The following is a 12,905-nucleotide window of genomic DNA, read 5'->3' as shown; positions in this document are numbered from 1 at the left end:
GATGAGAGCGAGTTTATGAGCTAGGGGGATGAGAGCAATATTAAATAGAAGGGGGGAGAGGACCGCGCCTTGGGGTGTTCCAAGCTCGCCGAGTGAATAAGGTGGTGTGCTCAGCTCAGCTATGTGCAGGGAGGCAGTGCGGCCCGAGAGAAAGGCGCGAACGTAGTTGTAGGTATTTGAGCCTACCTGTAGTGCCTGTAGTTCTCGCAAAATGGCATCGTGTCGAATCCTGTCAAATGCCTTTGTGAGGTCAACCGCCAGAATAGCTTTAGTGAGGTGGGGGATCGTGTCATCAAGCACGTCATGTGTAATTTGTAGTAGGGCATCCTGTGCTGATAGATACGCACGAAAGCCCACCATGCTGTGCGGAAAAAGGTGGTTGTCTTCCATATACGTGGTTAGTCGGGCAAGAATTATGTGTTCGAATGCCTTGCCGAGACAAGATGTCAGAGAAATTGGTCGGATATTCTCTATGTTGATGGGTTTGTGGGGTTTAGGAATAAATATGATTTTTCCATGCTTCCAGGTGGCAGGGAGTGTACCTGACTTCCAGCACTCGTTAAAGTGGGTGACTAGATGAGATATGAGGAGTGTACCTGACTTCCAGCACTCGTTAAAGTGGGTGACTAGATGAGATATGGACGCATCGTCAAGGTTTCGGATGGCAGCATTGGTAATTTGATCTTCCCCGGGTGCAGTATTGCGTAATTTCAAAAGGGCTGTCCGAAATTCCGCCTCTGTAATAGGGGCGTCAAGCTGGGGTTGAGGTGGACCCGTGTACTCGGGGTGCTTGCAAGGGTCACCTGGGGTGGTATATGTTGATTTCACCTGCGCGAGGAAGGCGTTCGTGTCCTGCCTGTGGTTATGAGTAAGGCGGCGAATGCTAAGGCGTGTCTGGGTTTTAGATTTCGTGGGGTCTAGCATGTGGCGTAAGAGGTGCCAGGCACGGGTTGTGGAGAGATTGCCGCGGAGATTGTCACAAATCTGATTCCAGTTAGCTTTGCAAAGAGTGGTACTGTGGTGTTCTATTTGGGTCTGAAGCTGTGCCAGTTTGAGTTTTAGTTTCCTATTGTGTTTTTGAGTTTTCCATCTGTGTGTTATGCGTTCTTGAGCTTGAAGGAGGTGCGAAACTTCGGAATTACTTTAGCAGTTCTGTTTCGTTATCGAGGAGGGTGACAGACTGCGCTCTCACGTGTCGTCCTTGCCTGACATCATGTTCTCTGCCTCTACAGTAGCTCTCTCTTCTGCCTTGGAACCTGCCGAATATTCCTGCTGTTTTGAATTAGGGTGGTTCCTTACATACTGATCTCTGCGCTGCCGTATCATATATACGTTGTATTCTTTTTAGACATTTTTGTGTTCCTGCAGTCATTCGTTGACACAGTGCTCCGTTTGTTAAGCATAGGAGGTGCTGTGTGATAATACCGCCTGGTAAACAAAGTCTTGAACTGACTCTATCATTTTAGTCCTGCACCGAACCCTACATCTGTCGTTTGTCGCCTGCGCGTTCACTTTAAGAACTCTTTACTCGTGGATGTTACGTACACAGTTTAGATGGGTAGAATACTGTTAAAATTTTGGTAAGTAAGATTAGCCCCGCCGCGGTTGCTCAGTGGTTACGGCTCTCGGCTGCTGACCCGAAAGACGCAGGTTCGATGCCGGCCGCGGCGGTTGAATTTCGGTGAAGGCGAAATTCTAGAGCCCCGTGTACTGTGCGACGTCAGTGCACGTTAAAGAACCCCAGGTAGTCGAAATTTCCGGAGCCCTTCACTCCGGCGTCTCTCATAGCCTGAGTTGCTTTGGAACGTTAAACCCCAATAAACCAACCTAAGTAAGATTAGAGATCACCGCTGGCGCCACCACGGCAAATGGTCTGATGAACCTTTTCACATGCTGTGTATACCGCTGTGCACAAAGGAAATCGGAAGGTTTTTCTCGAAGTGTGCTATACCCCGCAGTGTCTTTCCTTCGGTTGAATATGCCATCCTTCCTATCTCAGGCACGGGACTTTTCTGGGTCCTCTAGCGAACGTAGTAGATAATATTTGTCGAAATGGTCAGCTTCCTAGCCCTCACGACGCAGTTTTTTTTACAGAAAGACAGTGCCGCCAGAAATAACATAACTATTACGCGTCATGCGCACCTTTGTAACAAAAAGTCAAACCACAATTCATAGAGTGTGTGTTTGGTAAACCGTGGCATTTCAATGCTGCGGAGATGCTAATGAGTACCACAGTTTTATCGCTATAATTCGCCTCTCAGCCATTCAGGTACGTGCCTAAATGTCCTAGTTCGAGTAATTAAATTCATTTTGGCAACCTATATGAAACTGTGTTCATTCATGTGAAAAACTAACTACTTCCATTCTGCGCTACTTTACAAACATATAATCTTTTGGAGACGTGAATTTACGGCGTAGGCGGAAAAATACTTTGTTTTCAACTGAAACAAAGAAAAAGACACCTGAATCGGTCAATGCGCTCAGCCATTACACTGGATACAATCTCACCCATTCGCATCTCAATGCCCTAAAAGCCAACTAAAAGAGAGGGGATTAACTCTGCGCGCGTATTTTGTTAGTCTGTAGTTCGTGAGCAGAGCAGGTCCAAGCTTGCTCGAAAGGTTCGGAGTTATTTATCCTGCTGAAGCAATTTTTGAGCTCCATGTTCTCTGTTGCATAAGATTTATGCCGAGATCAAATTCTCCGTGCTGCCAGGGCAGCTGGAAGTCTGAAATGCTAGTGAACCCAGATTCAGTAAAAAGCACTCCATCCAAATTCTTTTAGTAGTAAGACTCAAATTTACACCTCATCCTCGCGGGGTTGTTGTTTTTCCACTAGCAGTAGCCATATTTACTGCTAACAATTTTAGACCTTAAGTTTTCCCGCTAATACACTCAAACTGGTTAAGTCAAGACTAAAAATGATTTTGCGATCAACCCTTTGAATGAATGACGGCGTATATAATAGCATGACGGCCTCAGAGATCCGTGACATCGTTTAAAGAAGCACTACTTTTGACTTTCGTCTCATCAGCCATACCAGCTTATTACGATGGTTGTTCCAGCTTTCATTCCAGGCGCTAGCGGTTTCGTATAAAGCCAACACATCACTTCTGCTTATAAGCACCAAAGTAGTTACAAAGGTAACGTAGAGAATTATGTCACTTTCAATGTTTTCTCTTGCACCATGAGATCTTGAATCAAATTTAAGGAAAGCAGTCGTAATGAGGTAACATGCCTCTTCTGCCGGTATGTCAGTGTACTCCAATGCTCTCTTGAAAGCCACATCTCCCTGTATAGTCCAAAAGACGGCCTGGAATACAGCTTGCATTGCGAATGATACCTGCAAGCACGACAGCACACACAACTGTTTGGCGGGACAATTGGTGATTAGCAGACATGAATGCAGAAATAAGTGCATTGCATACACAGCAGCCGTCTCTGTGCGCTGTTTTCTTGCATGTTTATCGGGTAAAGTTATGCGCCATGCTGTGTGACTCGTTTGGCATCGTCATCGATTCTGGCCTCCTAAACTTGGGAAGAGATGCGAAGAACTGCGCAAACGAGACACGGACCGTCAAAGGGCAAATCCGCGAACAAACGCGCTTGAGTGCGTATTTGCCTCTTCACCATCTGTGTCTTGTTGGCACAGTTCTTTCTTTCAATCCATTATAAACCGACTAGACCGACAAGTTCTATTGAGAAGAGCCAACGCACTCATCAATAGGAAGTTTTAGCTTCCAGGGCTAATAGAGAGCCCTGCTCCTAGGCTTAGAAAGAAAGACTTTTACTCTATATTTTCACAGCAGATGTGCTGTTTATCCGCAAGCAACCAGGAGGCATGGTTCTCTTTGCAGTTGCGTAGTGGAGCACGTATCCCACCCCTTAAGGTGCAGATCCTTCTAGTGCAAGGAGAACCTTTGTCCTCACCTTCAAAGACCTTTTACCTCCTTATTTTGGGCACAGACAGCACCTGCACGTCCTTGTGAGGTCAAGGAAAGGGTAATAAACGAACTCTTTGCGAAGCACTTGTCATTATGTTTCTTTTCAAAAAGCCAACGTCTCCGTTTACTCAGTGTACGCTGGAGTTGTTCAATCTAGGCTAGTCTGTTAGTAGTCACTGCAATACCCATCAGCATTGGCCGCGATCTCACTTCGAGGGACAAGTGCAGCCTCAATCTTTTCAAACACTGTGAGAGCTCTCTTTAGTCGGCCGGTACAGTTAATTGCTTTGCAAGGAGCGCATATACCACAATGCTGCTTTTTATTCGCACGCCAACTGCACAAGTCGTTGTACACGCGGCCATTTTTGTAAATCTTTTCAGATGCTTGCTTTACAAACATTGAGAGCTACATGGGTGCAGTTTGTGAATGCGGATTTCACCGCAAAGCGGAAGTTTGTACATAATAGGATTCGATTGAATTATGATTAGTTAACTAGAAACTCTAATCAACTTTTTCTTTTGCTTTAATACGCATGATTACATCACTAAATTGAAGCCGTCAACATCCAAGGCGATGCCTGTTTTTATATATGCTGTTTGAGCATTGTGGATCTAAATAACAAAGGTAAAAATGGGGCTTTTAAAGACTGACTAAGTTGGCTTCTCCGCTTTATGCTTTGATAAAATGGCGTCGACCAATGCTGCAAGTGGAGACGCAGTTAGTGTATTTTGTGATGTAGGTGACGCTAATGTGATATCGGCGATAATAGGACGTGCGACGTCACCGCTTAATGAATCTGAGATTCGAGAAAACTAACTGAACGAGATTTCAATAGCCTATTTCTGACTTTATAATTCGAACCACAATGCCAGCCTACAGTATTTAAAAATTCTGTTCGCCTTCAATGTGGTCAGCCTTCAATCTAAAAATATAATCTTGCGCCCCAAAACAAGAATTGCAATGTTCATTACCTAAACTTAGATAACTAACCGTATTTCAAATAAGCTTTATCACGTGCATAATCTCCGCCTAACACAATTCACCTGCACAAACGGCACCAACTATCTTACAGTTTTCAATATAAAAATGTGCTAAGATTTAAAAAAACACCTCGTATATTCGCTGCAATGAGAGGTTCTTGCAGCGTTAGGGGTATAGAGTTTTGATAACACGCGTTTCGGCGGGTTTTATTCACAGTGACGAGTGTCATCACACTAAAAAGCTGCCCAACACAAAAACTTTTATGATGATGTGTTCAGAAGGACCCTACCGAGTTTTTTATTGACTTCTCTGTGTTCAACCGCGTAAAACCTGAACATTCAAATTTTTATTTTGGATTGCATCCAAAAATTGACTCTTACTAATAAAAGAAAAAGATACCACCCTTTTCGCTAGAATAATCTGAACAAACGACAAAATAATTTTACAAAAACAAATCACACATACTTTCTATGACTTCGAGAAATCTGTTCAACCATACATTTTTGCATACATACCGTGATCGCCGATACCAGCGACAAGCCAATGTCGGCTGACGTAGTAGGATCTCCGTGGACAGGTACGATGGCTATGGCCGTTGTGAGCACAATGATGAGCTGGCCACAGAAGGTTATGAAGAGGGAGCTCAAGCCGACAAACAGGGCAAGCAGGTTGTAGGCCTCTAGGTAGGATGTCATGTGTCTTCGAAAGCGAGCACAAAAGCGTTGCGTGACGTTGTAGCACCGCATGAGCCCCACACATTCCAGGGTTTCCGTGAGGTGTTGCAGCACAAGGGAAGCCCTCGTACTCTCGAACCCGCGTCCCATCATTGTTGCCCGAAGGACATGGCGCTGCAAAACATTTGTGGTGTGGTCTAGTCAGCCTGCAACGTTGGACTCAAGTAAGTGTATATGAAATCGGGACATGTAATTACGCATTGCGCTGTTCTGATGTCATCATCGTCATCAGGTTGACCACTGCCACTGAAGGGCAAAGGCCTCTCCCTTGTCTCTCGAATTAACTCTGTGTTTTGCAAGTTGCGGCCACCGTATCCCTGCAAACTTCTTAATCTCATCCGCCCACCTAACTTTCTGCCGCCCCCTGCTACATTTGCCTTCTCTTGGAGTCCACTCCGTTATCCTTAAGGACCAGCGGTTATCTTGCCTTCGCATTACATGCCCTGCCCAAGCCCATTTCTTCCTCTTGACTTCGACCAGGATGTAATTAATCCGCGTCTGTACCTTCATCCACTCCGCCCGCTTCCGATCTCTTAACGGTGAACCTATCATTTTTCTTTCCATAGCTTGCTACGTTGTCCTTAACTTAAGCGGAACCCTCTTTGTTAGCCTGCACATTCTGATGTGGCTCGTCCTTTCTACTATGCGGCACTTACCTTGAAACAGCGGATGCTAACCTAATTGAAACCTTTCGTTTGAGATGCTTTTTGCAGAGGTCGTTGTTGGCGTGTTCGTTTCTGGGATCATTGGAGGGATTTGATACTTTCCGCACACAAAAAGTTCGCAATTCGGAGGTTCTGGACTGGAATCGGTCCGAATGCGTGTGGCTCTTTTTTCTTCTACTTTCTAATCAGCTTTCTTTCAACCATAGAATTACACCATAATTCTCTGATTGATGAACGCAATAAAACATGGAAACACTTCCCTATGCTTCAATTGGTTGCTGTGAGTGCTGGCTCTTTTCACAAGTGTGTCGTAAAAATTCTCTCATTTCCTACCCTTGTCCATTTAAACACAATCTCTCAGTATTGGCTAACTCGTTTATTATTTTACCTAGAGGGAACAATTCTTTTATTAATTTTTTGCTGCAGTTTAAAGCCTCTAGACCAAAGTGGGGTTAAACTTTACGAAATTAGCAACTACCCGCAACAATGGCCAGTGGGCCAGATAATAATTTTTAGCGATTAATTAAATCAACATCTGAATTTTTCGCTTGATTTGACAACTAAGGGGTGCATAACTCTCGCGCTTAAAATTCCATTTTGTGATCAGGTTTTTGTTTAGGTGACGATGAAAGCGTTAGGAACGACCTGTTTTCCTCTTGCGTAGAATCACTATGCATGAAACGTGCATGTGGGCAAAGCTTCATTGCAGACTTGGTTTGTATCTGAGCGTATACAAAACTTCTATGCGTATGTTTCCAAATGCTTATGCAGCTACTAGCGGGCTCTGTATGGGCTGCGATGCACAGGATGTAGAAGAAGCGCAGTTCACAAAACAGTGCGAACATAACATGCAGCGTTGGAAGGTAAAGTATTTAGTAGCACTCACTAGCTACTGAAAAGTGTAGAGTATAGCCGGTATATTTCTTCGCATTCTGCCCTCTGCATGAAGACGCATGGATTTGCCATGACGCGAAAACAGCCATTGGTTTACTGCTGACTCGCTGTAGGCGCGTGCCCAGGAGGCATATGTAACCCGGTATACGTCTCCGCTATGCTAAACTTTTCTAATATACCATAATTAAAATTTCGTGGGAATTTCGCGCTGCAATCCGAGGACCAGAACTTCGTTGCTAACGTATCTAACGTTGCAGCTAACGGTGCTAGTCTCTGTTTTGCAATGCACTAGCACTGAAGCGGAATAGGAAATGTAAATCTAAAGCGGAATCCTCAGAGTTGTTCGTGCATTAGATCGAGTTGCCATTAAGCAGCCTACCTTGTACGCGGGGGTATCACAAATTCACAACTGCCGAAGAGATCACCACAAGTACTTTACAACCATTCTTACGTGCAAGATGATTTTCTAATTGGGTGACGATCTTGCTCGCGCCATTAAATGCTCTCACCTTAGTATTACCAAACTGCGTAGCAAGATGTAGGCGACATGCCTGACGCGAGGAGCATTTTACTTGAGGCAGTAGTAGGTACATTCCATTTCAAATGGAAGCATACACTGCCTAGACAGACATGTCACGATCGAAAGCACTGGCATATTCTGGAGTGAAATGGGGATACTTAAAGAAACTTTTTTTTAAGTTATTTCCGCGAAGAATAAAAGCAGTGGCAGCCCGGTGTATGGTTTTAGAAGTCAAGTTCTTTTGCAACTTCAAGTGGACGTCTTCTCCCAAAGCTAGCTAATTTACTGCAACTTTTTCCCTTCCGGTTCTTTTTGATTCTCGAGATGAGGTCTTCGTCTAAAGCTAGCCGAGTTACCGCAACTTTTTCCGTCCACATTTAAATTAAAACAGCGCAAAAGTTATTAGGTCCTGGTGACACCTACCATTATGAATAAAAGAACAGCCTCTGCACCGCAGGTGAGGCCAAACACGACCGGCGCCTGGACCCCAATCAAAGCCAGACGTCCCAGGACGTAGAAGATATTCTGGAAGAGCAGCTTGTAGGACAAAAACACGCGACTGTCATTCACTTCCAGGTCAACAGAGAAGCGGTTAAAGATTCTTGCTCGAGGTGATGAGTCGAAGAATGAGAGAGGACTTGCGGCTAGCCGCTCCAGCATGACCGCGTGGAGGGCTAGAGAACGGTGCCGAGTGGCCCGGGCCAGTAGAACTCCGCCGCATAGCCTGAAGATAACTGCACAGTGACGCAAATGCTGCCTTAAGAAAGTGACCTAGGGAACACTGTGTGTTTTTTTCTGTGAGTAAAACTCTTGTTTTGGCTAGGCGGTTTATGGTCAAAGTCATATGAAGACGCACTACGAACGGGTACAGAACAGACACTGGTCCTGTCTTGTGTGCACCGTTTCTGGCCCTGGTGCTCACGCCGTCGTCATTTTTCACTTGCATGGTTGGTTTCCGGTTTAGGATGATGATCATAATCTTCCCTATTAAAGCTGTATGATGCAATAACCTCATGCAGCCTTTGTCATACAAATGCCGTCCAATTTGTCTGATATTGTATGACATCTGGATGGCTAAGTACGGTTCAGTTATTTATTTATTTATCATCATACCCACAGCGCCATTGTCTGGCATTACAGTGGGGGGGGGTTGAACACAAAGTACACAAATGCTACCTCATGCAGGTGGTTACAAAAAAAGATAACAATGAGATAGAAAGAACACGGAATTATTATACATAAAAAATGTCACAGCATGGAAGAAAATGAATCATTTGATAATATGGATACTACTTCCTCAGGCAGCTTGTTCCATTCCGAAACCGTTTTAGGGAAAAAAGACATTTTAAAAAGGTCAGTCCGGCATCTGTATTCTTTAACTTTAAGTGGATGATCTCTTCGTAAAGACACGTAATCAGGGTTGGCTATATATTTGGTTTTGTCTATTCCAGTTCTAGAATGAAATATGTTGAAGAAGGATGGATAACTGGGCGAGTTTGTACTGATACATCGTGGGAGGGAACAGCGCGAAACAAAACGACGGACAAAGTAAGAGGACACAAAGACGAGCGCTGACTCGAAACTGAAATTTTTATTGAAAAACGAAAACATATATACATCACAATCACGTGAACAAACAGAGCAACGAGCATTGGTCTACCAGAATCAAGACCATCAAACGTACAAAATGCCACGTGGTGAATTCCGAACAAAAGCACCCCTGAAAACCGAAGTGAAGCAAGTCACGAATTATCTAAAAACGATACTTCTTTGTTAACTAATGCCAAAGAAGGCTGGCTGATACACTGTGATTCCTTTTTTCGTATGAAATAAGCTTCCATAATCTCCCTTGTCAATTTATCCCGGTGTCTGAACAAAATTTTAGTTTTTGTGACCAAAGGGCGGCACTTTTTCTGTTTTTTATCATTTTCCTTCCCACACTCGCGGCAATGATCTTTCAGATGAGAGTATCTGGTGTCCGGTAGACCAATGCTCGTTGCTCTGTTTGTTCACGTGATTGTGATATATATATGTTTTCGTTTTTCAATAAAAAATTCAGTTTCGAGTCAGCGCTCGTCTTTGTGTCCTCTTACTTTGTCCGTCGTTTTGTTTCGCGCTGTTCCCTCCCACGATGAAATATGTTATGAAATAATTTTAAACGCAGAACTTTCCTACGTTTTTGAAGGCAGTCCCAACCCAAAGATTTTTTCGCGCTCGTTACACTAAAATATCGCCCATAGTTATTGAAAACGAAACGAACGGGCAAATTCTGAACTCTTTCTAGCTTTTGAACGTCAAGAAAGGATTTCAGATCCCAGACTGTGCAACCATACTCAAGTATGCTTCTAACGTTTGTATTATACAGCAGTTCTTTAGTCTTTAAGGGGAAAAGTTAAGCGTTACGTCGCAGGAAGCCTAACACACGACAGGCTTTGGCAGTAACGAAATCCACGTGACGATGCCAAGACATTGAACTTGTTAAATATACACCAAGATATTTAAATTCCAACACTGAAAGCAGTCTGCTATTATTTATGTTATAAGTGAAAATATGGGGAACCTTCTTGTTAGTGAAACACATATGTACAGATTTTTGTAAGTTAATATGCATTCCCCAGTTCTCACACCACTGGGCCACTTTACACAAATCCTGAAATACACAAATTCATACTTCAAATGATGAAGTATGAGACATTTGTATGAGATTTGATGGATGGTTGTATGACATTTGTATCTGAGACCTGCATGACGTTATTCCTTCAGACTGCTTTCTACATTCGGTTTCTCTCACATGAAGACACTTCCAGGCTTCCTGACATGAGAGAGTGCAGAAATTTGCGGTTCTCAAAAACGGTGCCCTTTTCCAGCCAGCACTGATGGTCACAGAGCGAAGTTAAACAAGTAGGGACACCGAATTGTGTGCATATTTCCTTCCTTCTAACGATGCGAAAGACATTGCTATGCAATGATAACGCGTGGTATTCGCCTCCGACCGGCAAATAATTTATTTACACTCATGGCTGTGGCGTCACAGATCAGTATTTGTATGTGAGCCATGAAAAACGTGTAATAATATTCTTGCTTTTTCATATATTGTAGCTCTTGCTGTTCAGACATTAATGAATTATTGAATAAAACAACAAAGTAGCAAGTCTATTACAATTTTCACGCCTCACGTGGCCTAGACAGACCTTCCTCTACTAAGGTATTGTTGTGCAATTGAAACCTAAACTGAAATATAGGCGCACACACTGCGTTGACCGTGTAAAAATGTACGCATCATTTTAAAGAAAACATGCTGCCAAAAATGTGGTCTCTGGCTGGACTCCTTCAAAAAAGACTTTTTTCTACTTACTTCTAGTGCTTTGCACAAATAAAAAAGATTTCTAAGCAATATTTATGCCTCTACATTAGTGGTAAATATAGATTTTTTTTTTTCGCTGTTGGCATCTTTTCTTGTGAAAAAATGCTTAGCGAAACACGTACTATTCCACGTTCAGAGCAAGGCAACCAGCGCCTTTTTGCCCCGAATATCTGAAAATGCTAGTCTTGCTTGAAGCACAAGGTTGTCTATTTATGCTATTGATCTCTTTCTGATAGTACTATTTTAACTCTCGGCCAGAACATCGAGCTTGTGGAAATTATAACCACGTGCTATTTTTTCTCGTCACAAAGTGCAAGTAAAATGATGCAGCTATAGGTGAGGCTAAATCATCCTGTTTATTACCTTGAAACGAAGCTTCCTTTAAAATCAGAAAGAAGTGCAGAATGCTACATCTTATACTTGTCCTCTCTAGAGCAAATCTGACGACACCCTGAAAATAAATGAAAGCCGAGGAACCGTTTGTTTGGTTACACTTCCATAAAATAAAATTCCTGAGTGTTAGCCATACCCTCTCCTGTCAGGCACCTAGGTTCCCTCGCGTTCGATTATGCAGAACTTAGTGCGTTCTGTACTCCTGGGTTCTAAAGACACGCACTCCGTAGTTAAGCGCTACGTACAAAATCATTAATTGGTCAGCCAAGGTGTGGTGCTCACCGTCTCCAATACAAAAAATGGCCAGCCATAGAAGTATGTGTCGGCTCGAAAGCTGCACGTCGGCGTTCTCAGGTGTCATCATCGACGCCCATGCTTTAAACACCATCAACTGGCCCACCACAAGAACAGCGCTCAGCGCGAAGCAAAGGAAGGCGAATGGTGAGCATAGTCCCGAATATCTGAAGTAGGCTACGGCAACTTGTAAATTTCCCTGCAACAAATAAGGCATGCGCAAATGCAGATGGTTGTGTTTCTTGGGGTAAAACGCGAAAAAAAAATGGAATAAAAGGCGTAATAATGATGTCCCTTCTGCTGCTATCACTTCAACTCAGGGGAGCCTCGCTAGTTTGTAATGGTTTCTCACAAGATGGCCCGGCGGTGTTCTTCATGAGGTTGTTCTTCGTCTCATCTTGTCTACTAATGATTAAAAAAATTATCCGGTGCAGCGCAGTTTTCAAATTTAAAACGTGCGTTCTCCCACTTGTCTTACAAAGCTGAAAAAAAACATTCTGGTAGTTTAACAGCTAATTTTTGTTTGCAGATTTTGATGTCGATTTTAGATCACCTTGTTTCATATCATTCTCAGATTAACTGAAAACTTCAAGCTTCCGATTCAGCAACCACGTTAAAATAGTTGAAACAACATCTCTTTCGATTACATCTGTAGCAACATCAAAGAAATTCATTTTTTTTTTCGAATCCTTAAGCCATTAAAAGAATGTCAGAAACTGACCAACCGATTCAAAACCTCGCTTTTCAAAAGTTCGTATTTACCTGCGCGGCTGCTTCGGGTATAACGTACGCCGCAGAACTATTATTGTACAGAGTGCTTTAAATTACTGGATACAGATATTCCACTTCAAAGCTATTAACGATCGCTCGGTGCGGTCTGTGCAGGTTCATTGCGCTAATAGGCGGACATTATTTACCTTATCAGATGCAATTTGAATGCACTAAAGTTAACTGATCTACTTTTTTTAATTTTCAACATTGGCGCTACGTTCCTTTTTATTACGAAATTGAAGGCTGTCAACATCGAAGGCTACCTATGTTTCTAAAATGTCGAAATCGGCATTATGTTTCAAAATCTTTAATGTGAAAACATAAAAAAAAACTTTTGAAAACTTG

The 12,905-nt window shown here is 43.1% G+C and overlaps 1 protein-coding gene across 1 annotated transcript in view; it reads right to left on the bottom strand.

The window, feature by feature from the left end:
* The window catches only part of LOC149359531 (multidrug resistance protein mrp-7-like), a 51,032-nt gene that overhangs the window by 14,216 nt on the left and 23,911 nt on the right, over positions 1–12,905 (bottom strand). The window contains exons 12-15 of the mRNA XM_089567696.1: positions 11,778–11,988; positions 8,162–8,472; positions 5,441–5,773; positions 3,238–3,342 (exon numbers count right to left, since the gene is read on the bottom strand). Coding sequence (XP_089423822.1) covers positions 3,238–3,342; positions 5,441–5,773; positions 8,162–8,472; positions 11,778–11,988 — 960 coding nt within the window. The remainder of the gene's footprint in view (positions 1–3,237; positions 3,343–5,440; positions 5,774–8,161; positions 8,473–11,777; positions 11,989–12,905) is intronic.

The sequence above is a fragment of the Amblyomma mixtum genome, chromosome 2 (assembly GCF_055824585.1).
Source record: "Amblyomma mixtum isolate Tamu chromosome 2, ASM5582458v1, whole genome shotgun sequence".
Taxonomy (NCBI): domain Eukaryota; kingdom Metazoa; phylum Arthropoda; class Arachnida; order Ixodida; family Ixodidae; genus Amblyomma; species Amblyomma mixtum.
This window is presented reverse-complemented; position numbering and strand designations above follow the sequence as displayed.